This window comes from Dasypus novemcinctus, chromosome 5, assembly GCF_030445035.2.
Source record: "Dasypus novemcinctus isolate mDasNov1 chromosome 5, mDasNov1.1.hap2, whole genome shotgun sequence".
Lineage (NCBI taxonomy): Eukaryota > Metazoa > Chordata > Mammalia > Cingulata > Dasypodidae > Dasypus > Dasypus novemcinctus.
The window spans coordinates 78,154,767-78,182,473 of record NC_080677.1 but is presented as its reverse complement, the minus strand read 5'-3'; the positions used below and the strand labels follow the sequence as shown (position 1 = coordinate 78,182,473).

The 27,707-nt window shown below is 38.0% G+C and overlaps 1 protein-coding gene across 1 annotated transcript in view; it reads left to right on the top strand.

Annotated features, from left to right (window-relative positions):
- RELN (reelin) overlaps positions 1-27,707 on the top strand; it is a 516,519-nt gene that overhangs the window by 392,335 nt on the left and 96,477 nt on the right. Inside the window, exons 28-29 of the mRNA XM_058297120.2 lie at positions 17,291-17,523; positions 27,248-27,405. Coding sequence (XP_058153103.1) covers positions 17,291-17,523; positions 27,248-27,405 — 391 coding nt within the window. The remainder of the gene's footprint in view (positions 1-17,290; positions 17,524-27,247; positions 27,406-27,707) is intronic.

The window sequence follows — 27,707 nt, the reverse complement described above, 5'->3', positions numbered from 1 at the left end:
CATGAGAAAATAAGCTTGTCAATTTTTAATGAGCCCCAGAAGTTGTGGCTATTTCATTAAAGTTCTTTAAGTGCACATGGAACTCTATCAGAGTTAAGAAGAAAATTGAGTTTTAAGACTTTAATCTGACTTTAATCTAACTTAATGAATTCCATGCATCTGAATGGTGATGGATGAGTTCTCTATTCCATCTAACAGGCAGTTTATGCTTTCAAGCAATTTCTGTTTTTTGATTCAGTAAATTTTTACTCCAATATTGTTTTCTCTCATTTTTGTATTTTTTTATAATTAAAGAAGTTGTAGGTTTATAGAAAAATCATGCAGAAAATACAGAGTTCCCATATACCACCCCCCCACACACACACACAGTTTTCCCTGTTATTAAAACTATTCATTAGTGGTGGTAACTTTGTTACAAATGATTAAACAATATTATTATAATTACACTATTTACTATAGTCCGTAGTGCACATGAGGATTCAGTGTTTATAATGTAAAGTACTATGATTTTTTAAATTTTTTATTCTAGCAATATATATATATACAACCTAAAATTTTCCTTTTAATCACATTCAAATATATAATTCAATGGTGTTAATTGCACCCACAATGCTGTGCTACCATCACCACCATCCATTACCAAAACTTTTCCATCACCCCAAACAGAAACTCTGTAACACTTAAGTATTAATCCCCCATTCTCTACCCTACCCTGGCTCCTGGTAACTTGTATTCTATCTTTTGACTCTATGAATTTATTATAATTTCTTTGTATCAGTGGGAGTACACAATATTTTTCCTTTGTGTCTGGCTTATTTCACTCAATGTAGTGTATTCATGGTCAATCCATGTTGTCACATGTATCAGAACTTCATTCTTTTTTATAACTGAATATTATTCCATTGTATATACACATGTATCATATTTTTTTATCAGTTCATCTGTTAACTGACCCTTGAGTCACTTCCTACCTATGGTAATTGTGAAAATTGCCACTATGGACATCAGTGTGCAAATATCTTTTTGAGTCCATGCTTTCCATTCTTTTGGGTATGTAACTACATATGGGATTGCTGGGTTGTAGGATAATTACATAGTTAACTTTTTGAAGAAACTCCAAACTGTTTTCCACAGTGGCTACAGCATTTTATATTCCCACCAATAATAAACCAGTGTTCCTATTTCTCTGCATCCTCTCCAAGACTGTTTATTTTCCATTTTTAAAATAGTAGTCATTCTAATAGGTGAGAGATTATTATTTTTTTTTTTAAGATTTATTTATTTATTTAATTCCCCCCCCCCCCCCCCCCCGGTTGTCTGTTCTTGGTGTCTATTTGCTGCGTCTTGTTTCTTTGTCCGCTTCTGTTGTCATCAGCGGGACGGGAAGTATGGGCGGCGCCATTCCTGGGCAGGCTGCGCTTAATTTTGCGCTGGGCGGCTCTCCTTACGGGGTACACTCCTTGCGCGTGGGGCTCCCCTACGCGGGGGACACCCCTGCATTGTGTGGCACTCCTTGCACACATCAGCACTGCGCATGGACCAGCTCCACACGGGTCAAGGAGGCCCGGGGTTTGAACCGTGGACCTCCCATGTGGTAGGCGGACGCCCTAACCACTGGGCCAAGTCCGTTTCCCGGTGAGAGATTATATGTCAGTGTGGCTTTGATTTTAATTTCCTTAATGGCTAATGATGTTGACCATCTTTTCATGTACCTTTTGGTCATTTGTATATCTTCTTTAGAGAAATGTCCATTTAAGTCTTTTTCCATTTTTTAATTAGGTTGGTTTGTCTTTATTGTTGTTGAGTTGTAGGATTTATTTACCTATTCTGGATATTAACCCTTATGAGATATGGTTTCCAAAATTTTCTCCCATTCTGTAGGTTGACTTTTTACTTTCATTATGAAGGCCTTTAGTGCACAAAAGTTTTTTATTTGGATGAAGTTCCATTTATCTATTTTTCATTTTGTGTCTTCTGCACTAGGTATAAAGTCTAGGAATCCCTTGGCTAACACAAGGGCCTAAAGATGCTTCCCTATGCTTTAGTCTAGGAGTTTTACCATGTTGGTTCTTTTATTTAAGTGTTTGATCCATGTTGAGTTAATTTTTTGTGCATGATGTGAAGTAGGCTGGCATCCTTGTCTTGTTCCTGATTTTAGAGGGAATGATTTCAGTCTTTCCCCATTAAGTAAGGTTAACTGTGGGCTTTTCATATATACCCTATATCACATTGAGGCAGTTTCCTTCTATTCCTAATTTCTTAAGTGTTTTTATGAAGAAGGGATTGTGACACATGCCTTTTCTTCATCAATTTGTGGTCATCATTTTTTTCCTCTTCATTCTATTAATGTGGTGTATTACATTGATTGGCTTTCTTGTGTTGAACCACCCTTGCATCCCCAGGATAAATCCCACTTGATTATAATGTATAATTCTGCTAATGTGTTTTAGGATTCAATTTGTTAGTACTTTGTTGAAAAGCAGTGCAACTATATTCATAAGAAATACTAGTTTGTAATTTTCTTTACTTGTGGTATTCCATAAAGGTTAGAATGAGAGTGATGTAGGCCTCATAAAATGGGTTCAATTTTTGGAAGAGTTTGAGAATTGATATTAATTCTTGTTAGAACATTTGGTAAAATTCCCCTGTGAAGCCATCCGGTCCTGGGCTTTTATTTGCTGGGAGATTTTTGATTACTGAATCCATCTCTTTACTAATTATTGGTTTGTCAAGATCTTCTATTTCTTCTTCAGTCAGTGTAGGTAGTTCATGTGTTTCTTAGAATTTATTCATATCATGTAGATGATGTAATTTGTTGCCTTACAGTTGTTCACAGTATGCTCTTATAATTCTTTTCATTGCAGCATGGTCAGTGCTAATGCTTCCCCTCCCCCCCCCCATTTTCATTTTTTATTTTAATTATTTGCATCTTCTTTTTTTTTTTGTCAGTCTAGATAAAGGTTTGTTGATTTTATTGATATTTTCAAAGACCAGCTTTTGGTTTCATTGATTCTCTCTTCTGTCATACTCTCTATTTATTTATCTCCACTCTAATCTGTGTAATTTACTTCCTTCTGCTCACTTTGGGTTTAATTTGCCCTTCTTTTCTAGATCCACCAGTTGTGAGATTAGTTCTTTTTTAATTTAAGCATTTAGAACTACAAATTTTCCTCTCAGCACTTTCTTAGATCCAACCCATTAGCTTTGGTATATTGTGTTTTCATTTTAATTCGCCTCAAGTTATTTCCAAATTTCTCTTGTAATTTCTTCTTTGACCCACTGGTTGTTTAACAGTACATTGTTTAACTTCTACATATTTGTGAATTTTCCAATTCTCCCTCTGTTATTCATTTCCACCTTCATTCCATTGTGGTCAGAGAAGATACATTGTGTGATTTCAATATTTTTAAAATTTATTTAGACATGTTTTGTGACCTAACACATGATCTATCTTGGACAATGATCCTTATACACTAGAGAAAAATATGTATTCTACTGCTGTTGAATGAAATGTTCTATAGCATCTGTTGGGTCTCGATGGTTAATAGCATCATTCAAATCTATTTCCTTGGTGATATCCTGTCTATGTTTTATCTAGTTGTGTGGGGTTTTTTTTTTTGTTTTTTTTTTTAATTGCCTTTTTTTAAAGATACATAGATCACAAAAAATGTTACATTAAAAAATATAAGAGGTTCCCATATACCCCACACCCCACCCGCCCCACTCCTCCCACATCTATAACCTCTTTCATCATTGCGGCACATACATTGCATTTGGTGAATACTTTTTAGAGCACTGCTGCACCACAGGGATTATAGTCTACATTGTAGTTTACAGTCTGTCCCACTCCATTCTTTAGGTTATGGCAGGCTATTTAATGTCCTGTATCTGTCTTTGCAATGTCCTTCAGAACAATTCCAAGTCCTGAAAATGACCCCACATCACACCTCGTCTTCCCTCTCTCTATCTAGTTTTGAAAGTGGTGTACTGAAATCTTCTACTACAAATGTAAAACCATCTATTTCTCCTTTCAAATCTGTAAATATTTGTTTCATATGTCTTGGGGCTTTCCCATTAGATGCATAAACATTATAATTTTTTGTCTTCTTGATAAATCGACCCCTTTGGTATGTCTTGTCTCTCGTAATGGTTTTCTACTTAAGTATATTTAATCAGATTTTAATATAGTTGTCTCTGCTCTTTTTTCATTGCTATTGTATGTATATTTTTCCCACTCTTTCACTTTCAACCTACTTGTGTCTTTGAATTTAAGATGAGTCTCTTATAAGCAGTTTATATAATAGTTAGATCATGCTTTTTTATCCATTCTGCAATATCTCCTTTTGACTGGAAAGTTTAATCCATTTACATGTAAAGTAACTACAGATATTAGGATGTTCCTCTGCAATTTGCTATTTTGTCTTTGTAAGTCTGATACCTTTTTTGTCCCTCAACTCTTCATTCTTCTTTTTTAAGACATTTTGGCTATTCAAGGCCCTTACCTTTTCAAATAAATTTGATAATTGGCTTTTCCGTTTCTGCAAAAAAAGACTATTGGGGTTTTTATTGGGATTGTGTTGAATCTGTAAATAAGTTTGGGTAGAATTGACATTTTAACAATATTTAGTCCATGAACACAGAATGCCCTCCCATTTATTTAAGTCTTCATTGGTCTCTTTTAGCAATGTTTTGCAGTTTTCTGAAACTGGTCCTTTATGCCCTTGGTTAAGTTTATTCTTAAATAGTTGATTCTTTTAGTCACTATTGTAATTGGAATTTTTTTTCTGATTTTCTTCTCAGATTACTCATCAGTAGTGTATAGAAACGAAACTGATTTTTGCATGTTAATCTTGTATCCTGCCACTTTGCTGAACTTGTCTATTAGTTCTAATAACTTTGTTGTGGATTTTTCAAGATTTTCTAGACATAGGATCATATCGTCAGCAAATAATGAAAGTTTATCTTCTTCCTGGGTGCCTTTTATTTCTTTATCTAGCCTAATTGCTCTAGCTAGAACTTCTAGCACAATATCGAATGACAGTGGTAAGAGAGAGCATCCTTGTCTTGTTCCTGATATCAGCAGGAAAGCTTTCAGTATATCATTTTTTAGTATAATACTAGCTGTAAGTTTTATGCACTTTATCATATTAGGAAAACTTCCTTCTATTCCTCCTATCTTTTGGAGTGTTTTTATCAAGAAAGGGTATGTATTTTGTCAACATCTCTGCATCAATCAAGAGGATCATGTGATTTGTTCTTTAGTTTATGAATGTGGTTTATGATACAAATTTATTTTCTTATGTTGAACCACCCATGAATACCTGGGGTAAAACCTACTTAATTGTAGTGTTTAATTATTTTAATATGCTTTTGGATTCAATTTGCAAATATTTTGTTGAGAATTTCTACATCAGTATTCATTAAAGATATTGTTCTGTAATATTCCTTTTTTTTTCTAACATTTTTATCTGGTTTTGGTTTTAGGGTAATGTTGGCTTCATAGAATGAGTTTGGTAGCATTTCTTCCTGTTCAGTTTTTTAGAAAAGCTTGAGCAAGAGTGGCATTAAATTGTCTTTGAATGGTTGGTAGAATTTACCTGTGAGTTCATCTGGTGGGCTTCTCATCTGTGGAGGTTTGTGATGACTGTTTCAATCTCTTCACTTGTGAATGGTGTGTTGAGGTCTTCTGTTTCTTCTAGGGTCATAGTGGGTTTTAAGGAATTTCTCCATCTCACTCATCTAGTTTTTTTGAAATACAGTTATTTATAGTGTCTTCTTATGATGTCTCTTATATCTGCAGGGTCAGTGGTAATGTCCCCCCTTCTCGTTTCTGATTTTTACTTACTTGCATCTCTTTTTTTTTTTTTGTCAGTCTAGCTAAGGGTTTGTTGATCTTCTCAAAGAACCAATTTTTGGTTTTGTTGGTTCTCTTGTTTTCTTGTTTCTGATTTCATATATTTCTGCTCTGATCTTCATTATAATCTTCCTTTGGCTTGATATGGGATTAGTTTGCTGTTCTTTTTTTTCGTTCCTCCATGTGTGCAGTCAGGTCTTCTATTTCAGCTCTTTCTTCTCTTTTTTTTTTTTTTAGGTTTTTTTTAATTTCTCTTCCCTTCCCTGCCCCCCACAAGTGGCTGCTCTCTGTGTCCACGCACTGTGTGTTCTTCTGTGATCACTTCTATCCTTATCAGCAGCACCAGGAATCTGTGTTTCTTTTTGTTGCATCATTTTGTTTTGTCAGCTCTCCGTGTGTGCAGCGCCCTTCTTGGGCAGGCTGCAATTTCTTTTGCTCTGGGTGGCTCTCCTTACGGGGTGCACACCTTGTGTGTGAGGCCTCCCTGTGTGGCATGGCACTCCTTGCACGCATCAGCACTGCCCATGGGCCAGCTCCACATGGGTCAAGGAGGCCCTGGGTTTGAACCTCAGACCTCCCATGTGGTAGGCGGATGCCCTATCCATTGGGCCAAGTCTGCTTCCCTCTTTCTTCTTTTTTAATGTAATCATTGAGGGCTGTGAATTTCCCTCTCAGCATTTCCTTTGCAGTGTCCCATAGGTTTTGATATGTTATGTTCTCATTTTCATTCATCTCAAGACATTTACTGAATTCTCTTGCAAATTCTTTGACCCACTGATTATTTAAGAGTGTGTTGTTTAATCTCCATATATTTATGTATTTTCCCTTTTTTTCATCAATTACCGATTTCCAGCTTTATTCCATTATGATCAGAGGAAGTGTCTTGTATAATTTCAACCTGTTTAAATATATTGAGAACTCTCTTGTGACTAGCATATGGTCTATCCTGGAGAAGGATCCATGAGCACTTGAAAAGAATGTATATCCTGCTGTTTTGGAATGTAGTGCTCTGTAAATGTCTGTTAGTTCATTTTTCCTATTATCCAAGCTCTCTTTGTCTTTATTTATCATCTGTCCAGTTGTTCTGTGCAATACTGAGAGTGGGTGTATTGAAATCTCCACCTGTTGTAGAGATATCTGTTTCTCTCTTCACCTTTGTCAGTGTATGCCTCATGTATCGTGGGGCACCCAGGTTACATGAATAAATATTTATTATAGTTATTTATTCTTAGTGAATTGCCCCTTTTATTAATATATAATGACTTCCTTCATCCCTTATAACAGTTTTGCATTTAATATCTATTATTCCAATATTAGTATCACTACTCCAGCTCCTTTTTGATTACTATTAATATTTGCATGAAATATCTTTTTCCAACCTTTCACTTTCAATGTGATTGTATCCTTACATCTGAGGTGCATGTCTTGTAGACAGCATATAGATAGCTCATATTTTTTATCCATTCTATCAGTCTATGTCTTTTGATTGGGGAGTTCAAGTCATTAACATTCAATATTATTACTGTAAAGGCCTTACTTACTTTGTCTATTTTTTCCTTTGGCTTTCTGTTGTCCTATCTTACTATTTTCTGTCATTTTACTCTTCAATTTACCCTTCCTAACAGTCTTCATTTCCACAGTCTTCTCCAGTCTTTTACCCTTGTTTTTTACTTCCAGGCTATAGAACGTCCTTTGGTATCTCTTGTAATTCTGGTCTTTCAGTTTTTGTTTGTCTGTGAAGACCTTAAACTCACTGTCATTTTTAAACGACAGTTTTGCCAGATACAGAATTCTTGGCTGGCAGTTTTTCTCTTTCATTCCCTTACATACATCGTAACACTTTCTTCTCGCCCCCATGGATTCTGATAAGAGGTTGGCACTTGATCATATTAAGGTTCTCTTGTATGAGATGCTTTGCTTTTCTCTTGCTTCTTTCAGAATCCTCTCTTTTCCTCAGATATTTGTCATTCTGAATAATAGGTGTCTTGGAGTAGGTATATTCAGGTTTATTCTGTTGTTGTTGTTGTTGTTGTTGTTGTTGTTGTTTTGGTGCATTGTCCTTCTTGGATATTGATATTTATGTCTTTCATAAATTATTTCTTCATCATTATTTCTTCAAATATTCTTTCTACCCCTTTTCCATTCTCTTCTCTTCTGGGACACCAATAATGTGTGTGTATGTTTCACATTGTCATTCAATTTCCTGAGACCCTGTTCCATTTTTTCCATTCTGTTCTCTTGTCTTTTCCATTTCAGATGTTCTGTCCTTGAAGTCACTAATTCTGTCTTTGAGCAGTTCAAATCTGCCCTTTTATGCCTCTACTGTGTTTTTTCCTTTATTTTTAAAGAAACTTTAATACATAAATGTTTACATTGGAAATGTAGGGGATTCCCACATACCACACCCCCTCCCACACTTTCCTCCATTAAAACATCGTTCATTAGTGTGGTACATTTGTTACAATTTTTGAACACATAATAAAGCATTGCTACTAACCGTGGTCTATTGTTTACATTATAGTTTACACTTGTACCACACAATTTTACAGACTTTGACAAAATGTATAATGGCTTTTATCAGTCATTGCAGTATCATGCAGAACAATTTCAATGTCCCCAAAATGCCCAATGTTACACCTATTCTTCCCTCTCTCTCTTTAGAGGGGGCTTAGATCCCATGGGGCAGACAGATGGATCTGTCTTGCTTGCAGTTGTAGATACTTTCTGTTTTTGGGGTGGGCAATGTTCATCATCATCCTTTTGTTAGTTGTCCTGGGTGAGTCTCATGAACTGGAGAGTAGGTGTTAGCTGTAACTCTGCTGAGATTCCAGACTTATTTGGCATATGAACAACTGGAAGAATTAAGTCTTTGGGCTTATGTTTAATGGGTACAGTGCTAATTCTAGGTTCAAATTAAAGAGCCAGAAGAACTATGTGCAGGAAAATTATAACTGATCTAACTCTGATACCTTGGAGAAGTAGAATATCATATATTCTAAGATAAGACCTACCAACAGGATGCTGATTTCCTGGGGTTGTCTGCCCTGCCTATAGTGTCTAGATGTCTCTAGAACCCTCAGGAGCACCCTCTGATTGAGACACTGTTTACTATGGTAGTTGGTGAGATCCTCCTGAGACGTGTATAAGTGAAACTTCTAGAATGACCTCCCAACTCATTTTGCATTTCTTAGCCATAAAAAACTCCATTGCATTTAGAATTTTCTCCTTTTGATCTAGGTCTTTTTCCAAATGCATCACTAGTTAGTGCTTGATAATAACCCCCTCAGTGCCATAGAGGCTCATCCCTGGGAGTCATGTCCTATGCTGGGGGGAAAGTAGTGTATTTGTATGTTGAATGGCCTAGAAAGAGGCCACATTTAAGCAACAAGGAGGTAACTCTTAGGCAATTATACTACTAGGCTAAGTTTCCATTTCACAAGAACAAGGTTCATAAGTACAAGCATCAAAATCTAGGGCCTAGCATATTGGTCTGATCTCCTTCACTAGGCACTGTCCATGTACTCTAGAGATTCTAGCCACTCTATTAGAGATTGTAGCAGGGTTCCCCAGGATGGAAATTCAATATTCCATCAGTTCTTTGTCTCTACCCATGGAGACAAAACCCCATAACCACATGAGCATGTTCGTATTCCATAGAGGGATGCCCCAGGTGTACTCCTTCCACCCTTCCCTCTACCATCGAACACCACACCAGTACTGCATCCCTGCCACAATTGTAACCCTTCTGCAATCCAAAACCTCCCCCAAAACAAAGCCAAATAAACTAATAATAAAATCAAGTTTCTTTTTTTTTTGCATTATGCGTTTCATCACCATAAGATCTTTTATATGTGTTGACAGTTTCTTCTGTATGTTCCCCCAGTGTCTTAATTTTTTTCTTTATTTTCCAAGAAGCTTTAGGTTACAGAAAAGTCACATAGAAAATATAAGGGATTCCCATATGCCCTACCCCTCCCCTTCCGCATCCTCCCCTGCCAATAACATCCTACATGAGTATGGTACATATGCTACAACTGATGAACAAATATCAAAGCATTGCTACTCTCTGTGGTCAATAGTTTACATTATGGTTTACATTTTGCACCATACACTTTTTTAGGTTCTGATGAAATGTGTAATGGCCTGTATCTGTCAATGCAAGATCATGCACAACTATTCCAATGCCCCCAAAATACCCTATTTTCTACCCATTCTTCCTTCCCCCTCCCCTTGGAACCTATGGTAAGCACTAAGTTTCAGTTTTTCAAGAATAATGTTCATAGTTATATGCTCCAATATTGAGGGGTTGTTTTCTCAGTGGTTGGAGACCCACACAATAAACAAGAAAATATTAAACTCCCATCCTGGGGAGTCCTGCCACATTCTCAAATAGATGGGCAAAAGTCTCTCAAATACATAGGCAGTACGTAATAAAAGAAAACAGAATATGATGTTTACTGTATTTTTAATCTCATCCATTGTATCTTTCATTCCCATAAACTGTTACTTTTTTTCATGCTTTCAGATTGTTCTTTATGCTCACCCAATGTCTTCCTAATATCCTTTATCTCTTTAGTCATATTTTCCTTCAATTCTTTGACTTGATTTAGGAGATTTGTGTGATTATCATTGATTAGTTGTTTTAAATACTGTATCTTGTCAGGATATTTGGTTTGTTCCTTTGGCTGGGCCATCTCTTCCTGTTTCCTAGTATGGCTTATAAGTTTTTGCTGATGTCTAGGCATCTGAATATGTTGGTCAATCTCTCTCTCTTCCATAATTTTTTTCATGCCTCTTCCTTGATTTTTGGTTCAATGTATTCTAAGTCTTTAAAAATGCCTAGCTTAAGTTATCAGAATTAGACCAGGGACTCACTAATGGTGCTCAGATTTTCCCTCAGAAATGAGGCTAAAGAGAGACTTAAAAGCAGTTTTTCTTCCTGCAATTTCCTGGCCAGTCAGCAGATGTCACTAGTCTTCAAACCTTTCCATGGAGGTGTTTCTTTCAGCCTCCACTTTCCAGTGGTTCTGGTCTGGCCAGAACCAAGATTCAAAGTAGGCTCTGCTGACTGAATTCACTGAAGAGAAAGTGTTTGGCACACCTACCCTCCTCCCTTGATACAGCTGACAGGGAGGAAGTTGTCTCTTCCCTTCTCAGTTAGCGTCAGTGAGCCAGGGGTTTTATCCAGGCTTAATGTCTTGAGCTTGGAGGATGGGGACACTTCCAGGCTGCTGCAAGTGTTTACTGTTTCACATTTGTTGTTTCAAGTTCTTTGTCTGTCTGTCCTTTGCCCTCCTGGGAGTTGCGTACCACCGTCCAGGTTTACTGACTCTGAAAGCAGGTTCCTTGGATAGCTTTCAGCCCTTTCTCTGTTGTTTTTGTGAGAGAGTTGAGCCCTGCCTGCCTGCTACAACATCTTCCCAGAACTCTCTCCTACCATTTTTTATAATGTTTTCTTGATTCAGCACTTGCTCAGTTACTGCAAACTTTCGACTATTTCCTGGAGTTTTGAGAAAGATGCTAGTTTTTGCTGGTTGTTCAAAGATTCTGTGTGAGAACAGCATCCTATAACATCTTACTCCACCACCTCTGATAGCCAAGATCCTCTCCACATATTTATGGTCACAATTCTGAGATAGAAATACTGAGTAGCCACTCATCTTTTTGAGCCCACTCATGTCTTAGGATGTGGTGAGCCTATGGTTCATCTGCTCTTGGGGTGAGCACTGGAATCACATGGTATAAAACTGGCCGCCTATAGAAGCCCTTTTTCTCATTGTTCTTTTAAAAGCTTGTGTTCTAGCATTGTGATAACATATCAGCATGTATAAGAAGTATTTACTTTGACAAGCTTGTTTCAGAATCCTAATTAAAATTTCATTGTGTTTATAATAAAATCCCATTGGTGAGTTCTGGGGTCAAAAGTAATGCAGTTTTTATGAGTTAGTCCAACTACATTGCCCTTACATAACAGCAGGATGCAGATGCTAAATAATTTACAAATGATGTTATTAAAGCAATCAAAAGGTTTTAGGCAGCTCTTCAAATATAATCTTCATAGGTCTGTAAATAAGGAAGTTATAAATAAAACGATTAGTAATATGTTATCCTTCCCTGTTTACAGTTAGATGCTAAACTGCAATGGAAAAAATATCAGTAACATTATCTGAATCTATATTAATTTTTTGGTACTACCTAAAATGGTAATAAAATAACATTAATAGCAGATAGCAGATACACTGTCAGATTACTATACCGTTTCTCTTCTGACACCTTTTCTATTTAATTAGTCACAGAAATAATAGTGTAGGTGTTAAAGACTGCAAGGTGGTATTCTGAAGTTTAAAAAACTCAAATAAAAAAACACTATTAAATGTTTCAAGTACTTAAACAGTCATCAGAAAGCATGATGCTTAAGAAAAATCTTAATTCTCACATCACACCAACAGAAAGCTATTAATTTGTGGCTACAGTTTATTGATAACAGCTATATAATATCAGGGTGATTCAGGAATGGATAGTTAATGTATATCTGAAGCCTGTAAACAATTTTTGGTGTCATTTGTCCAAAAATGTACAGTGTTACATTTTTTGTGACTGCTTGTCTTGTGTCAAGCACCAGGTGTTAGGAATATAGAGATGAAAACTATGGTCTCAGCCTTCCCAGAGCTCAGAGACTAATGAGTGAGCCAAAAGAGCTAATAGTTGCAATGCTGTCACAGGATCACAATAATAGAAGTAGGCTTTAGATGCTATGGAAGTACCTGGCATGGTGTCTGACATGTGGCAGGCACTGGAAAAATGTCTGTTGGTTGAATAAATTGAAGAATGAATGAAATAATGAATGAATGAACTGAAACTAGATGTCTCTGAAAATATAGAGACTTAGCCAGCTGATGAATGGGGGGTGGAGAGATTCCCAGTTAAAGAGAACTGAATTTGCAAGTGCATGTATAATAAATACATGAGAGCATTAATGAGTATGGAAGCTTCGAAGAGTTTAGAGTATTTTCTGCAGTGGTGCAGTGGTCAGGGGTGAGGCTGATCCTAATGGGCATTCCATCCTGCACAAGTCATTTGGATATTATCCCAAGAGCAACAGGAAAGATTTTTCATCCCCTGAGTGACAGAATTAGACCTGTGCTTTGGAAGACTCATTTTGGCAGCAGTCTGCCTGTTGACTTACCAAGAAGAGGAACTGGAGTCGGCAAGTACATCCATCATTCACTCAAACAAATATTTATAACGCCTTTACTATGTGCCAGGCATTGTTCTAGGCACTTGGGGAACAGTAGCTAAAGAAAGCACACAAAACCCTCTCCACATTGGGCTTCTATTCTGGAAGAAACAGAAAATAGCAAATGAACTGGTGGTAAATGTGATAAAAGTAGATAGGAGAGGAGAGTTTGGGGGTTGTTGGTGGAGCTGGTTGCCATTTTATTAAGTGTTGTCAGGTTTGAACTCACTAATAAAGTGGCATTTAATCTGAGACCTAAAGAAAGCGAAAGAGTAAGTCATGCAGCTGTCTGGGAAAGAGTACTCCAAGCACAGAGAACAGAAAGTACAAAAACCTTGAACTGGGAGTATGCTTGGCAAGGTTCAAGAATCCACAAAGATGCTGATGTGACTAAAGCAGAGAGAGTGCACGTGAGGGCAGGTAGAAAAATACAAGGTCAAACTTGGATTTTTGCTCTGAGTGAAATGGAATACTGACATGCTCTGATTTAAGCTTTTGAAGACTCACTCTGGGGACCATGATGGTGATATGCTGGTAGGTGCAAGGACAGAAACAGAGGGCAGTTGGGCAGCTATTGCAATGATCCAAATAAGAGATAATGGGGAGCTTGTGATCATGGAGGATGTGGACAGAAGTGGTCAGATGTTTGTATATATATTTTGAGTAAAGTAAGAATGCTAGAGCTGTCACCAAAGTGAGAAATACGAAGGCCAAGTTAAGGTATAGCATGGGGTAGAAAGCTAAGTAGATGGCCTTGAAAGATATTAAAGGGGTGATAGAATGGATTGCAGATTGACCCCCACTTTTTTGGCTCCAGTCACTGAAACTGGAAATTTCGGAGCAGAAGGATTTATTTTAGGGAGGTGTATTTTGATATCACGCATGGACTTGTAGAATTAGGGGGGCCTGTGGGCTGCTGGAGTGGAAATGCACTCGAGGCAGTTATATACATTAGTCCAGAGAGCAAGGGAGAGGCCATACCAGGGGGTCACAGGCATTCAAAGATTGTGAAATTGTGGTTGTGAGTGAGATTATGGAGCATGCCTTGAGTAAGAAGATAAGAAAGCCAAGAAATGAATTCTAGAAAACACCAACTCTGAAAAGGCAGGTTAGGTGGTATAGCAGTTTGATATTATTTATGAATTCCAAGAAGAGATATTAGTTTATTTTTGTAAACTGATCTGTCCTTCCAGGCATATTAGAGTATGTTGGATTCAGAGGCTTCACTTTTACTTGATTAAATAATAATTAAGGCTTTGAATGGACAATATCAGTAGGACGTTGAGTCCCTACCCCCTTGGAAGTTGGAGTCTTGAGCTGGAACCCTGGAAAGTAAGCACACAGAGGAGCTTGGTTGTAAGGAAAGAGAAGCAAGCCCGGGAAGAAAAGAAGCCAGGAAGCCTAAACCCTGGCAGATGTTGGCAGCCATCTTGCTCCAAACTGTGGCAAAGGCTTTGGTGAGGGAAGCAACTTATGCTTTATGACCTGGTAACTGTAATCTTCTACCCCAAATAAATACCCTTTATTAAAACCAACCGATTTCTGGTATTTTGCATCAGTACCCCTTTGAATGACTAATACAGGTAGGCAAAAAAAAAAAAAAAGAAGTGGTCAGCAGAGTTAGGAGCAGCAGAAGAGCCTTGTCATTAAGGATTGGATTTTCCCATTGAATCTAGTCAAGTAGAGGTTACTTGAAAATTTCATGGTTTGATAAGAGCAGAAACAGCTGACAATGGATTGAAGAAGGAATCTGCACAATGAATATGACCTTTTCTTCAAGGTGTTAGGCTTAAATTCAGGAGAGTTTTAATTTCTTTTTGTTTTGTTTTTAAAGGTTGGGGGGTGGGCTTGAGCATTCACCTCTGACCCCTCAGGGAAAGTACCCCAGGAAATTGCTGAATGTATGAATGAATCCTGAATGGAAAATTTAAGATGAATTATATATTTAATAAACCTGAGACTATGTCTACAACTACTTTATAAAGAATAGCAGTCAGAATAAGTCAAAACTAAACAAAAAGTTACTTATGTATGCCCAATGTGACTGTCCTCACCACATGCCAACCACATGCCATGCAATTCTTCCTATAAGAGGTAATGTATAACTAAAGGGAACTGCATTAGAAGAATTTAATCAGGTATCTAGAGGGTCAAATCTTTAATTTCATATATATATATATATAACTACATAAATCTGGATAAATTTAAGAACAATTAAAAGCAAAAAAATTAAATTTAATAATAACAATATAATCTCAACTAGCCAAATTATAAATCCTTCTAAGAGATGCTTTCTAGCTCTGAGTATGGATATAAGGGAGATCATAGAATCATCTTCTTTTGAGAGACTATATCAAACTCCTAAAATTGTCACAAGGATGAGCATTTGCCTACATGTCTCCAGCTCTCCTTCATCCTTTATTCTTTGATCATAATCATGTTCTTCTGATTCTTTTACTTCAAGTTTTCTTCTATAAAATTTAGCTATTCTTATTTATAAAGTCTTATACAATAAGATCCTCATCATCATCCCAGAATCCTCAGGACTGGGGAATAAAAATGGACTAGAGTGGACTTACTGGTATTCTACTCTAGACTTATTGTGACTCTAGCAATGGAAGAAGTTATATCATTGATGTGTAGACAGTGGCCACTGAAGTTGCTGAAGACAGGAAGAGGAAAAAAAGGGATCATATGGGGACATTTTCAGGACTTGGAATTGTCCTGAATGACATTGTAAAGACAGATACAGGACATTAAATAGCCTGCCATAACCTAAAGAATGGAGTGGGAGAGACTGTAAACTACAATGTAGACTATAATCCATGCTGTGTGGCAATTCTCCAAAATGTGTTCTCAATTCCAATGAATGAACTACACTAATGAAAAAATTGTTAATGTGGGGATAGTGGGAGGTGTAGGGAGTGGGGCATACGGGAATCCCCTATATTTTTTATGTAACATTTTGTGTAATTTATGTACCTTTTAAAATTAAATAAAAAATATATTTTTTAAAAAGGAGACAAAAAGCATTTAAAAGATCCTATGATGGATCCAACCAACCAATGAAATAAAATGAATAGACCATTCACTTAAGACAACGTGTAATTAAATATCAGAAAAAGCTTGAAATCTGCAATTATCAAAAAAATGTATTGAATCAGTAATAAAACTATGTTATGCATTTAATAATTTAGGAAGAAACTATCTTTAACTATAACGGTACCCAGGGCTGGTAAGGCTGTGGTCAAACTGATACATTTGAATCTAATTTGTGTATTTTGATACAAAAGGAACATTTATAACTAGAAAATTTAAAGTGTTTCTATATTTTGACTCAGTAATACTATTCCTAGGAAATTTATCTGATGATTGATCAGTTTTTTTATTAAAAGGCACATTCTTTACAATGCTGCATGAAATAATAAATTATGTTAACTTGAGAGTCGGGAATGTTCTAGAAGTGTGATCATTTAAGCTATATAACTAAAATACATACTTCCATATAAAGATTGGAAGATGAAACAGAAAAATATAAACAGGTGTGTGAGGGTTTTGATATTTAGGTTATGGGGACTTTTTACAATTTTTCTTAATGTTGTTTGTCCTTTTATGACAATCCCCTACATGAGTGCACAAAACAATGATAGTTTCATTTCTGGATTATTTTGCTTATTTGATGCTATTTAAAAACTTAGAATTTTACCTAAATTGACACTGACTTCTTACTAAGCATTGGCAAGAAAAAATAATAAAGATGCTTGTTCCATTGGAAGCAGGGAGGATATCCCTCTCCTCAGGTAACCTTCATGAAATGAAGAGGGCACCTACTTCATCTTCTGCTTCCCCCTGTTAATACCCTCTGGGAAGGGAGAAGAAAGCAGTTTCTTAGTTTTTTATCTTTTGTTTGAGGCTCCAGCACCAAAGACACTGTGCCTCTCTCTTCCCTACAATAAATCCCAAGAAATCTACGAAATGGGCAACTGGTCTAAGTTGCTATTTAAAAGCACCTGTTGCTTCCCTAAACAAAGAATTTCAGAATCTTTGAAAGAGTCTTGGTTGAAATTGATTTGCCCTTGTCTTATCATTGTAAATTTAATTCAGACTCAGTAGAAATGGCCCGGGTTGCTGTTGTACTGAATTTGTTGAATGATAACTTAGAACAAAATCCTTGTATAATTATGTCTTTCCTTTAACAGCTAAATATAGGGTGTGCCAATCAGTTCAGCAATGCTGCTCCAGTTCTTCTTCAGTACTCGCATGATGCTGGTATGTCTTGGTTTCTTGTGAAAGAAGGCTGTTACCCCGCCTCTACAGGCAAAGGATGTGAAGGAAATTCCAGAGAGCTGAGTGAACCCACCATGTATCACACAGGGGACTTCGAAGAATGGACAAGAATCACCATTGTTATTCCAAGGTCTCTTGCATCTAGGTAAAGTAAACCATGCCTATTTTGTGTGATAGCTGCCCTTTCATGGAAAAATATCTTTACTGACTATTTTAATGACTTAAAAGTGTTCATATAGCCTAGAAATACCTATCCTAGTAATAATTCTGGAGAAGAGTTCTGGGACAAAATTCCCAAAGCAGGTATGTTTGAAAGTGTGTGAGTGTGTGTGTGCAAGGCCTTTCTCCCTCTGTATTCCTTCATCCCAATATTTTTCAGTTGGAGAACAAATGTAGAAACTGCAAGGCCTTGATTTATCTGCCACATTGTACTGGTCACAGCAAGAAAAAGGTCAGTCTAGATTCAAAAGGTAGAAAAATGACTCCCCTTTTTATGGAAAGTGTAGAAAAATCTCATTACAAAGGAACAAACATGCAAGGAAGTATGATTTGTTGGGGAGGCATTGTTGTAACACTCTACCATTAGTGATTCACATCTCTTCCACATGCAAAATACATTCACTTTCCCCCAAAGAACTGCACTCCCCCAACTCTCATCCCATCCCAGCATCAGGCACTAAATGTCCAGATGTCATGGCCTACATCAGCTCATATGACAGTTTGACATTTTTTGTGAATCTCAAAAGAGAAAGATTATGTTTGTAAACTAGTCTGTTCTTCTGGGTGTGATTCCATTTGATTATTTTGGATTCAGTTGAAGGGCCCTTGATTAAATTTCCTGTAAGATTAGGGCTTTGATTTGACCATGTCAGTAAAGCATGACTCAGGTTGAACTCCTGCCCCCTTAGTGGGTTAATATAAATAGGCCCTCAAGAAGACACACAGGAAGAGAGCAAGCTCTGTCATTATTAATCCCGGGGTCCCAGGGAGAGATGAGCCATTCACCTAATAGTTTGAAACTGACCTTGGGAAGAGAGTCAAGACTGATACAGAAAACCTGGAAAGACAAGAGCCCTATGCCAGAAGAGAGAGGAAGCTCTGAGAGACAAGCCCTATGCCAGCCTGCAGCTGAGAGAGAGGAAGCCCAGAGGAGAAGATTGAATGAACCCTTGCAGAGATCAGCAACCATCTTGCTTCAACACGTGGCAACTGACTTTGGTAAGAAAGCTACCTTGAGTTGGACTCTTTAAGACTAAAAGCTTTTTGGGAAGCGGACTTGGCCCAGTGGTTAAGGCATCCGTCTACCACATGGGAGGTCCACGGTTCAAACCCCGGTCCTCCTTGACCCGTGTGGAGCTGGCCCACGCGCGGTGCTGATGCGTGCAAGAAGTGCTGCGCCACGAAGGAGTGTCCCCCATGTAGGGGAGCCCCACGCACAAGGAGTGCGCCCATAAGGAGAGCCACCCAGCACGAAAGAGAGTGCAGCCTGCCCAGGAATGGTGCCGCCCACACTTCCTGTGCCGCTAGACGACAACAGAAGCGGACAAAGAAACAAGACGCAGCAAATAGACACAGAGAACAGACAACCGGGGGAGGGGGGTGGGGAATTAAATAAATAAATAAATCTTTAAAAAAAAAAAAAAGACTGAAAGCTTTTACCCCAAATGAATACCCTTTATAAAAGCCAACAGTTTTCTAGTACTTTGCACCAGCACCCCTTTGACTGATTAATACAGGTCAGGATATATATATGGATGTGACCTCTTCTTGGATATGGCTCCCATAGACCTGCGAACAAAAAGACAAGTTATGTACCCCACACATACCCAACAAACAGTGGTGAAACAAGAACAGGATAACCATGAAAGATACTTCACTCAAAAAAAAAAAAAAAAAGGAAGGAATGGGAAGCACATAGCACTGTCCCATTGGAACTCTGAAATCCATCCAGATACATGTTGCTAGGACTCCCTCCTCCAGGAGCAATATCTAGAACAAAAGTTCCTTGATTGAGACTCAGTTCTGCCTCTGGGAGTGGTTTCCTAATCCATTGTTCTACTCAGCTCTTGTTTCCATTCTCCAAGTTTCACTCTCTGAAACATATTTCTTTATCCATAAATAGTCTGTATTTGCAGCTAAATAGCTCTCTCATCCTGCTTCCTGCCCATCAAAAGTTAGGGACTCAGAGGCCTTTTTACATTTTAAACTGCTTCTGCCCTTTAAGTCCAGGCTGGTGTTGCTTTCATCTAATACAATTCTCTCAAAAACATTGTGGGTTTTCTGTGAATTTTATTGGGATTCTCTCCATGCCTCAAAAGCCCCAGTCATATTTTCTTCTCTTCTTTGGGTATATCAAGTTGCTATGGGGAAACATTTAATATTCTTAGAAGCTCTTTTGCCTAACTAGACATAGACTGAAATCATTCTTAGGTCTTAACAAAAGTCTTTTAGCTACATACATGACTTGACTTTTACCCTGAGGCCATTTCTTGTTTTGAAATCATTTGCCATCTGAAGAGAATAGAAATGTGAGTTTTATTTCCCAACCAGTACGTACTGGCTCTTCTGTATTTCTCCATGAACTACATAATTTTATTGAAGTACAGAGACAACCTGAGAAGTTCTCTCAATAGTTTATTAATCTTTCTGTTCCTTATTATGCATAGAAGAAATAAATACCCAATCTTTGCCTGAAAATCCCCTTAGCAAGATCCACAAGTACACTGTGTATATTTTCTATCATATACTTTAAGTTGGGAAACTTCAGTATACAATATTATATGTTCCACAACTACACAATATGGGTTGTCAATTTTTCAACCTTTTGTCACCATTCCAGCCTTTACCAGCTGCCTGGTGCTAAATCCAATGCCATGTGTTTTAGTTTTTATTAAAGCAGTACTTTTAGGTATTAACTTCTTTATCAGCTATCTATTGCTGCATAAAAACCAACACAACATTTAGTGACTTATAACAAACATTTATTTCTCCTACTTGTACTGGTTACTGGACAGTTCAGCTGGTCTCACCTGGGTTCACACATGTGGCTGTATTCAAGAGGAGTTAGCTGAGGAGGGGCCACCTTCCATCCTAACTGGAATATCTGGACCTGCTCTCTACTTGGGACCTATCTGTAAGAAAGTTAGACAGCTTCTTCACATGATGGCAGAAATATTCCAAGTGGCAAGTCCTATGTGAAGTGCTTGTTAAGCCTCTGTTTGTGTTCTGTTTGCTGGTGTCAAAATAAGTCACATGGACATGCCCAGAATCAGTGTGGGAAGAGGATTCTTAAAGGACTAAATACTGAAAGGTGTGATTTGTTGGGAGCCCTTATTAAAGAATCCACCACAGTAATAATTCAAGATGCTCTGTGGGATACGGGAACTTCTAAAAGTTTGAATGCTGTTTTACATACTGGAAAACTTTGACTTGGGGCCTCCAATCCTCTTAATGGAAGTGTTTCTTTAGAGCAAAGGCACTGTTGAGTCTCAGCATGACCACCACTCTACCAGACCCTATCCTGACGGGAGTTCCATCCAGGAACATGGCACCTGGTTTAAGGCTTTTTTCTCCCCATTTATTTAGCAAATCTTGAGCACCTAGTAGGTATTGGGCACTTTCCTAGACTGTGGAAACAATGGGAACAAAACAGCAAGATAAACCAAGTAAAAAAATTAATACACAACATCATTTCAACTAATAATAAATGTTACAGGGAAGTGGATGTGGCTCAACTGATAGTGTCTGCCTACCATCTAGGAGGTCCAGGGTTCAAACCCAGGGCCTCCTGGCGCATGCGCAGTGCTGCTGCATGCAAGGAATGCAGTGCCACGCAGGGGTGTCCCCTGTGTAGCAGAGCCTAACATGCAAGGAGTGCGCCCCACAAGGACAGTCGCCCTACGCAAAAAAAGCGCAGCCTGCCCAGGAGTGGTGCCGCACACACAGAGAGCTTACACAGCAAGATTATGCAACAAAAAAAGAGACACGATTCTTGGTGCTGCCTGACAAGAATGCAAGTGGATGCAGAAGAACACACAGTGAATGGACACAGACAGCAGACAATGGCGGAGGGGGCGGGGAGAGGAAGGGGAGAGAAATAAATAAATCTCTTTTTTTAAATGTTACAAAGGAAAATAAAGTAGAAAGAGGGAAAGATAATTCAAACTGTTTTTTCTTTGGGTAGTCAAGGAAGACTTTCTAAGCAGAAGATGTTTGAACAGACAGCTGGCAAAGCATTAGAGCAAGGTTTGCAAAGGCATGTGGGAAGACCATACCAGACTGCTGGGATGGCAAAAGCCAAGGCCCTGAAATGGAAATCAGCTTGGAATGTTCAGAAGCAAGAAGATAGTGGACCAGAATGGAAGATGTGAAGAGGAGAGTGGTAGAAGTTAAGGTCAGAGAGGCAGGGGCAAAATTGTGTCTAGCCTTATAGGCTACGACAAGGAGTTTGGCTTTTGGTCTTAGTATAATGGGAAGCCGTTAGAAGGATCTGAGCAATGGAATGATACAATATGGTTTGCATTTTATAATAATGACTGGTTAGTATGTGGAGAGGAGATTGTGAGAGACCAATTCAAGGGCTATTATAGTCATCTATATGGTTTGTGTCCATGATCATAGTGAGATGATGTAGCAGTTTGAATTTATTTTATGAATCCCAAAAAGAGAAATATTATGTTTGTAAATTAATCTATTCCTCTAGGTGTGGTCCCCTTTAATTGCATTGAATTCAGCTGAGGGGCCTTTGACTAGATTACTTGATAAGATAAATTTAGGGTTTTTGATTGGACTACATCAGTAAGGCATGACTCAGGTTGAGTCTTAACCCCCTTGCGGGGTCTGATATAAATGGAAACACAGAGAAAGACTCACTCAGACAGACACAGGAAGAAAGAACAGCTGTGTTTGATACTGCCATGTAAAAGAGAAGATCACTTAAGCATGAAGCCCCAAGAGGCTGGGTCCACAGAGCAGCTCAAGAGATCAGCCCTACTATATGCCTGGTAGCGTATAGCTGAACTTGGAAAGAGAGCAGAACAGCTGAGACTGATGTAAGAGGCCTGGAAAGAGACACACCTTATGCCAGCTTGCAGCTGAAATTGGGAAGAAAGTGGAGCAGTTAAGCCTGAGAGAGGAAGCCTGGAGGGGAAGGCAGAGACCAGGCAAAGATCGCTGGCCATCTTCAACACATGGCAGCTGACTTTGGTGAGAAAGCATCTCTATTGATGGCTCAATTTGGACATTTCATGGCTTTTGAACTGTGAGCTTTTATGCCAAATAAATGCCCTTTATGAAGCCAACACATTTCTGGTACTTTGCATTGGCACACCTTTAGTAAACAAAAGCAGATGTGGTGTGAATGATTCCATTTAGAGTGTATTTTAAAGGTACAACCAACAGGACTTGTTAGAATATATTATAAGTAAAAGGGAAATCAAGGAGAACTCGTCAAGTTTTTGTCTGAGCAATGAATGAAGGGTGGTACCATTTACTGAGTTAAGTAAAAAGTAGGGGAGTAACAGAAAAAGAAAAACTAAAATTTGACTTTGGACATGTTGAACTACCTGTAAGATATCCAAGCAAAGATATAGTATAGACAACTCTATATATAAATCTGCAGGTTTATATTTATATATGTAAGAGTTTTGGGAGTTATCACCATGAAGAAGATAAATGAAAATCCATGATAGGGATAAGAAGAAAGTATAAAGAGAAAAAGACAAGAGGTTGAAGGACAGGACCTTCACCAGTCAGTAAGAAGAAGATCTGGCAAAGTAGACTAGAAAGAGCTAATGGGCAACAAGGAAAGCCAGAAGCATGTGGTACCCCAAAAGCAAAGTTAAGAAAGTAATCAACAGGCAGACATGGACTCCCAATCAGTAGTCCTACTATATTTACCCTTTTCTCAGTCCAGCAACCTCCCGAAATGAAGGGTTTATTTGAAAAGTGTCATCTGCACTGTTGTGCCTCAGAGTCTAGCCTAAAAATATAAATGAAACTGGCCTCCCAAATCTGACCTAAGGCTGATCGCTTGGCTTCACATATAATAAGTTAATGTGGTGTGACCCCACAGGCTGGAACCTACCCTGAAACTGGTCACCTGGCCCAGGCCATAAAGCTGTGTATATAACAGACACCTTCTTGGACTCCTAACCTTCACCACTGCCTTCCTCCTACCATGCTTTCCTGAAACTGTCACCCAATCACAGTTCTTCCACATAAATAGGTGCAGCATGCCACACAGTTGGGGAGCAGCAAGTGTTGAATTGCTGCAATAACTAGATTATCAGGAGGCTGGAAAAATCCCTTTGAAAGCAGTTGATACAATCAGGAGCCAAGGATCACAAATCTGGTTTGATTTCCCCAAAGATCGATAATATAGAGCCGAATCTGAAACTACAGTCTATTTGATGTTGGGTGGAATACCTCAATTGGTAGAACCACGTATAAGAAGAGAAGATTGTACTTAGCATCACAAAGTGAGCCAATATCCGAGGCTCTCAGTGTATCAATATTTTCTTGGCCCTCAGTTTTTGGAAAATAAAACCTTCCCCATTGGAATCCAGCTTCCTGGTTACCCTGAATACCATCCAGCCTGCTGATTGCTGGCATTTGTGATGAAGAGCTCTCTATTAAAAAACAGTAAATATGTTTCCACTTTAACCCAAGTAAATCAGCTGTTGTTGATCCTTTTACAATATGTTCAACAAACTCAGATATATCCAAGTGAAGTGTTGGAAAGCTGAGAATTCTAAGTGTTAAAATTGTTAAAATTTGGAGCTATTTTGCCGCAAAGCAATATGCTTATAATAGTTACTAGAACATTGCTCTCTCAAAAATAATTCTAAGCTGATTTTCTCAAAACAGCCGTCTGTGCTCACATTAATTCACCTGATTCTTGCCTACAGAGAAGAGATATTGGTGATGGTAAATATATGCTGGCACATGTCTCCCAACTCTCAGAGGCATCCCTCCATCCACACAGCACACCACATGGTCGGTTCTAAGTTCCCTCTGCAGAATGAGAAAAGGCATTGTCTCTGGGAAGGGCTAAGCTTAGGAGTCTGCATGTTTCTTCCACCACTGCGCACTACCTGCATATTCCTTCACAGGACAAACACATGCCCAGGAACCTTCCTGGTTGAGAAGCAGACCCAACATCTCTCTGAAGTGTGTGGGGGTGGAAGGCTGATGGTTTAGAAACTAATTGTCCTGGTTGCTCAGGCATTCTCGAAGCAAAAGTGTAAATTGTGGAAGGAGACCAAGAGTCTTTTGTCTCTTTCTTTTTCCTTACCTGGGACATGCAGGACAATGGGGCAGGTTTGTTATGTGATTTGAATAGTCGGCACACCATGGCTTGTTTCTAGTAAAATTGTATAAGGTTAAACCTCTCTCTCTCTCCTTAGTCATCACTTCCTTGGAATCCTTCCCAGACGTTCCTAACTATCAAGTCAAAGACCTCTCTTACATGCTTTCCTAATTCTATGCCCTCCTTTTTAAAATTTTATTGACATATACCATTAACACATGAACATACATAAATAATAAGAATATAATAAAACTTGAAAACCAGCTGGCAAAGACTAAAGGAAGGAAAAGAGGAAACATCTCTTGTCCTTTCACTCTGAAATAGAACCTTTCATCCAGGATTTGCAGCTATGATTCACCACATCCTGGCCTCACCCTATTATCCAGATGATTGTTTTTTCTGTCTTGTTTTATTTTGTTTTCTTTATTTAAATACAGACCCCTTAAAACTGAGCCCCTGAAGTTTCTTATCTTCTCAGATATCTATCACTGCACTCTACTTGGATCTGTAGGAGCCTCAGGATCTGCAAACAGGGGCACCTCCTCCCTCTAGTCAGACCAGACCTTGATTTTTTCATTATCATCATGAAAAGTACAGGATCCCAAGAAACAGAGTAGGTCAATGGGCTTCCCTTACCATTTATTGTCTATCAAATTAACAAACTGTTTCTAGAATTCCACCTAAAGGTGGGGTTCTTCAACCATCTGAATGCTTCTGGGCCCATATGTAAGCCTGTGTCTTCAGTGAAGTGAGGTTGTTGATGGAGAGAAGTCCCAACTTGCCACTGCTCAGGGTCAGTAAAGTTGCTTTTAGCTCTCATTACTTTCCATGGGACAAAATTTGTGGGTACATGTTTCTCTGGGTTCCACTATCGAACTATAAAAAGAAGAAGAAAGCATGCCTTCTAATCAAAGAGGACTTGTTTCAAGGAATTGATGTATTTCCCTTTTATCATAGATATGAAGACTATCTTTTGGAAGGGACATAGAGGCCTAAACATGTTACTTAAGAGCATTTGGCAAAAGCTGTTGTTCACCAATTCCATCTACTTCCTTTGAAAGGAAAAAAAATATTCTTCACAGGCTGAGTAACTTTACAAGCCTAGTAGAAGGAATTTCCCAAGGTCCATGACACTAAGGCAACTATAATATCTTTGACTCCTTTTTTGTTTTCTTCTGCTTTGTTTTTCTAGTTTTTCTAATCCTCTTTAATTCAATTCTCTTTTGCCTTAAAAAAAAAAAAAAAATAAGAACCATATATTTTGAATTGTTTCCCAAGGAAATAAATGATGTGTTCACTTTCCTCTTAACACACTGAAACTGGGGCTTGCATTAATAGGCAATTAATCTCTGAAAACTTTTAAACCTACTAAACAATATTGTTGGGTAAATTTTGCAAATTTTCCAAGAGTAAGTAACTTAAAATACTGAAGAAAAAGCCAAGGTGATGAGTTAGTGTTGCCGTATTCTCCAAGCTGTTTGAAGAATCAAAAAGAAATGCATTCTGACATTGCCATATTATATTCACATTAAGAGAAGGGAAGAGGAACTGTCTTTTTCTACAGTTATTCTTTACAGATCTTTTTTAATCTTTAAGCATCTTCACCTTATCTACCAAGAAACTAGATTTACCCCAATCTATAAATATTGGCAGTAAAAAAAAAAAAAATTGGAATCTAGATACAATGTATTTTCCTACTTTGATTTCAGTAGAACTAAGAGTGAAGAGGTATTTTCCTGGTATGAACGTATAGATGCGTATGTATTCCCATATATTTTAAAAGAAAAGAGATGTGTTGAAAGAGCTAAAAAGATTGAAAAGTTAATAGGACAAGTTTTAGTTTGGCAGCATAAAAACTTTGTTCTGAGGTAAGAAGGCCTGGGAAATAGCCCAACCCACTGGTTTTCCAAGTTTTTGAAGCACAGCTACCACATCCTCCTTTTACCCATTGCCAATTACCATTGTTAATTGGCAGCAACAGCTGGTTGCTAAGAATTCATAGAATGATGGTCTTAGAGATTTGAAGATGAAAGAGAAAGAGAAAGGAGAGGAAGGTAACAGGTGGGAGTAGATCTGTCAGTACAAACTTACTCATCTTATCAGAATTGTGTGTGGCAAATAGCCAAATACTCCATATAGCAAAGAACATTCTATTTGATGGTTTCAAAAATCCCCAATAGCCTCTTCTGAAAATATCCATAAAATTAGTGCAGTGGAAGGGTAAAGTATCAAATAAAAGAAAAAAATCTTTCTGATTTTTATTTACTACTAAAAATGCGTGAAGGGAGAAATATACAAGTAAAAAAATGTAATGTGTTTCTGCCCATCAAAAGTCTTCCATACCTGAGTTTCGCTTGAAGTATTTAGGCTGAAGAAGAAATCGTGAAGTTTTAAAAAAGATCCAAGAGAGACATGTTGTGAAGGTTGTGTGCAAGCAAACTGCCATGACTCTCAAATAAATATGAAATCTCTCTTGAATTTTCCTAGAGCAGTGGGAAAATTTAAGGGCTTTGGCATGAGAGCTTAGTACAAGAAACAGATATGTTGTTTTCCTCAGCAGCAAGACCAGATTCCGATGGATCCAGGAGAGCAGCTCACAGAAAAATGTGCCTCCATTTGGTTTGGATGGCGTGTATATATCTGAGCCTTGTCCCAGTTACTGCAGCGGCCATGGGGACTGCGTTTCAGGGGTGTGTTTCTGTGACCTGGGTTACACAGGTAAGACTAAATACATTGTATCTGATGGGTTTTCTTAATAAGATTATTGAGGTTATGGTTCATGTTACTTCTTCCAAGGAAATAGATTAAGTTTATTCTTATTTAAGGCTGAGAATTGTAGGAATTTTCAACCCAGACCACGAGGTACTAAGGCATTTTGTTGTTTTGAGATTTCTAAGAAGGGAAAACATGGTGACAAATTTTATAACCTACAGGAGATTTGTTTATTATTAATATTAATAATAGCTAACACTTCTTGAGGTTCTACTACATGCCAGGCATTAGAATAAGGGCTTTTTATT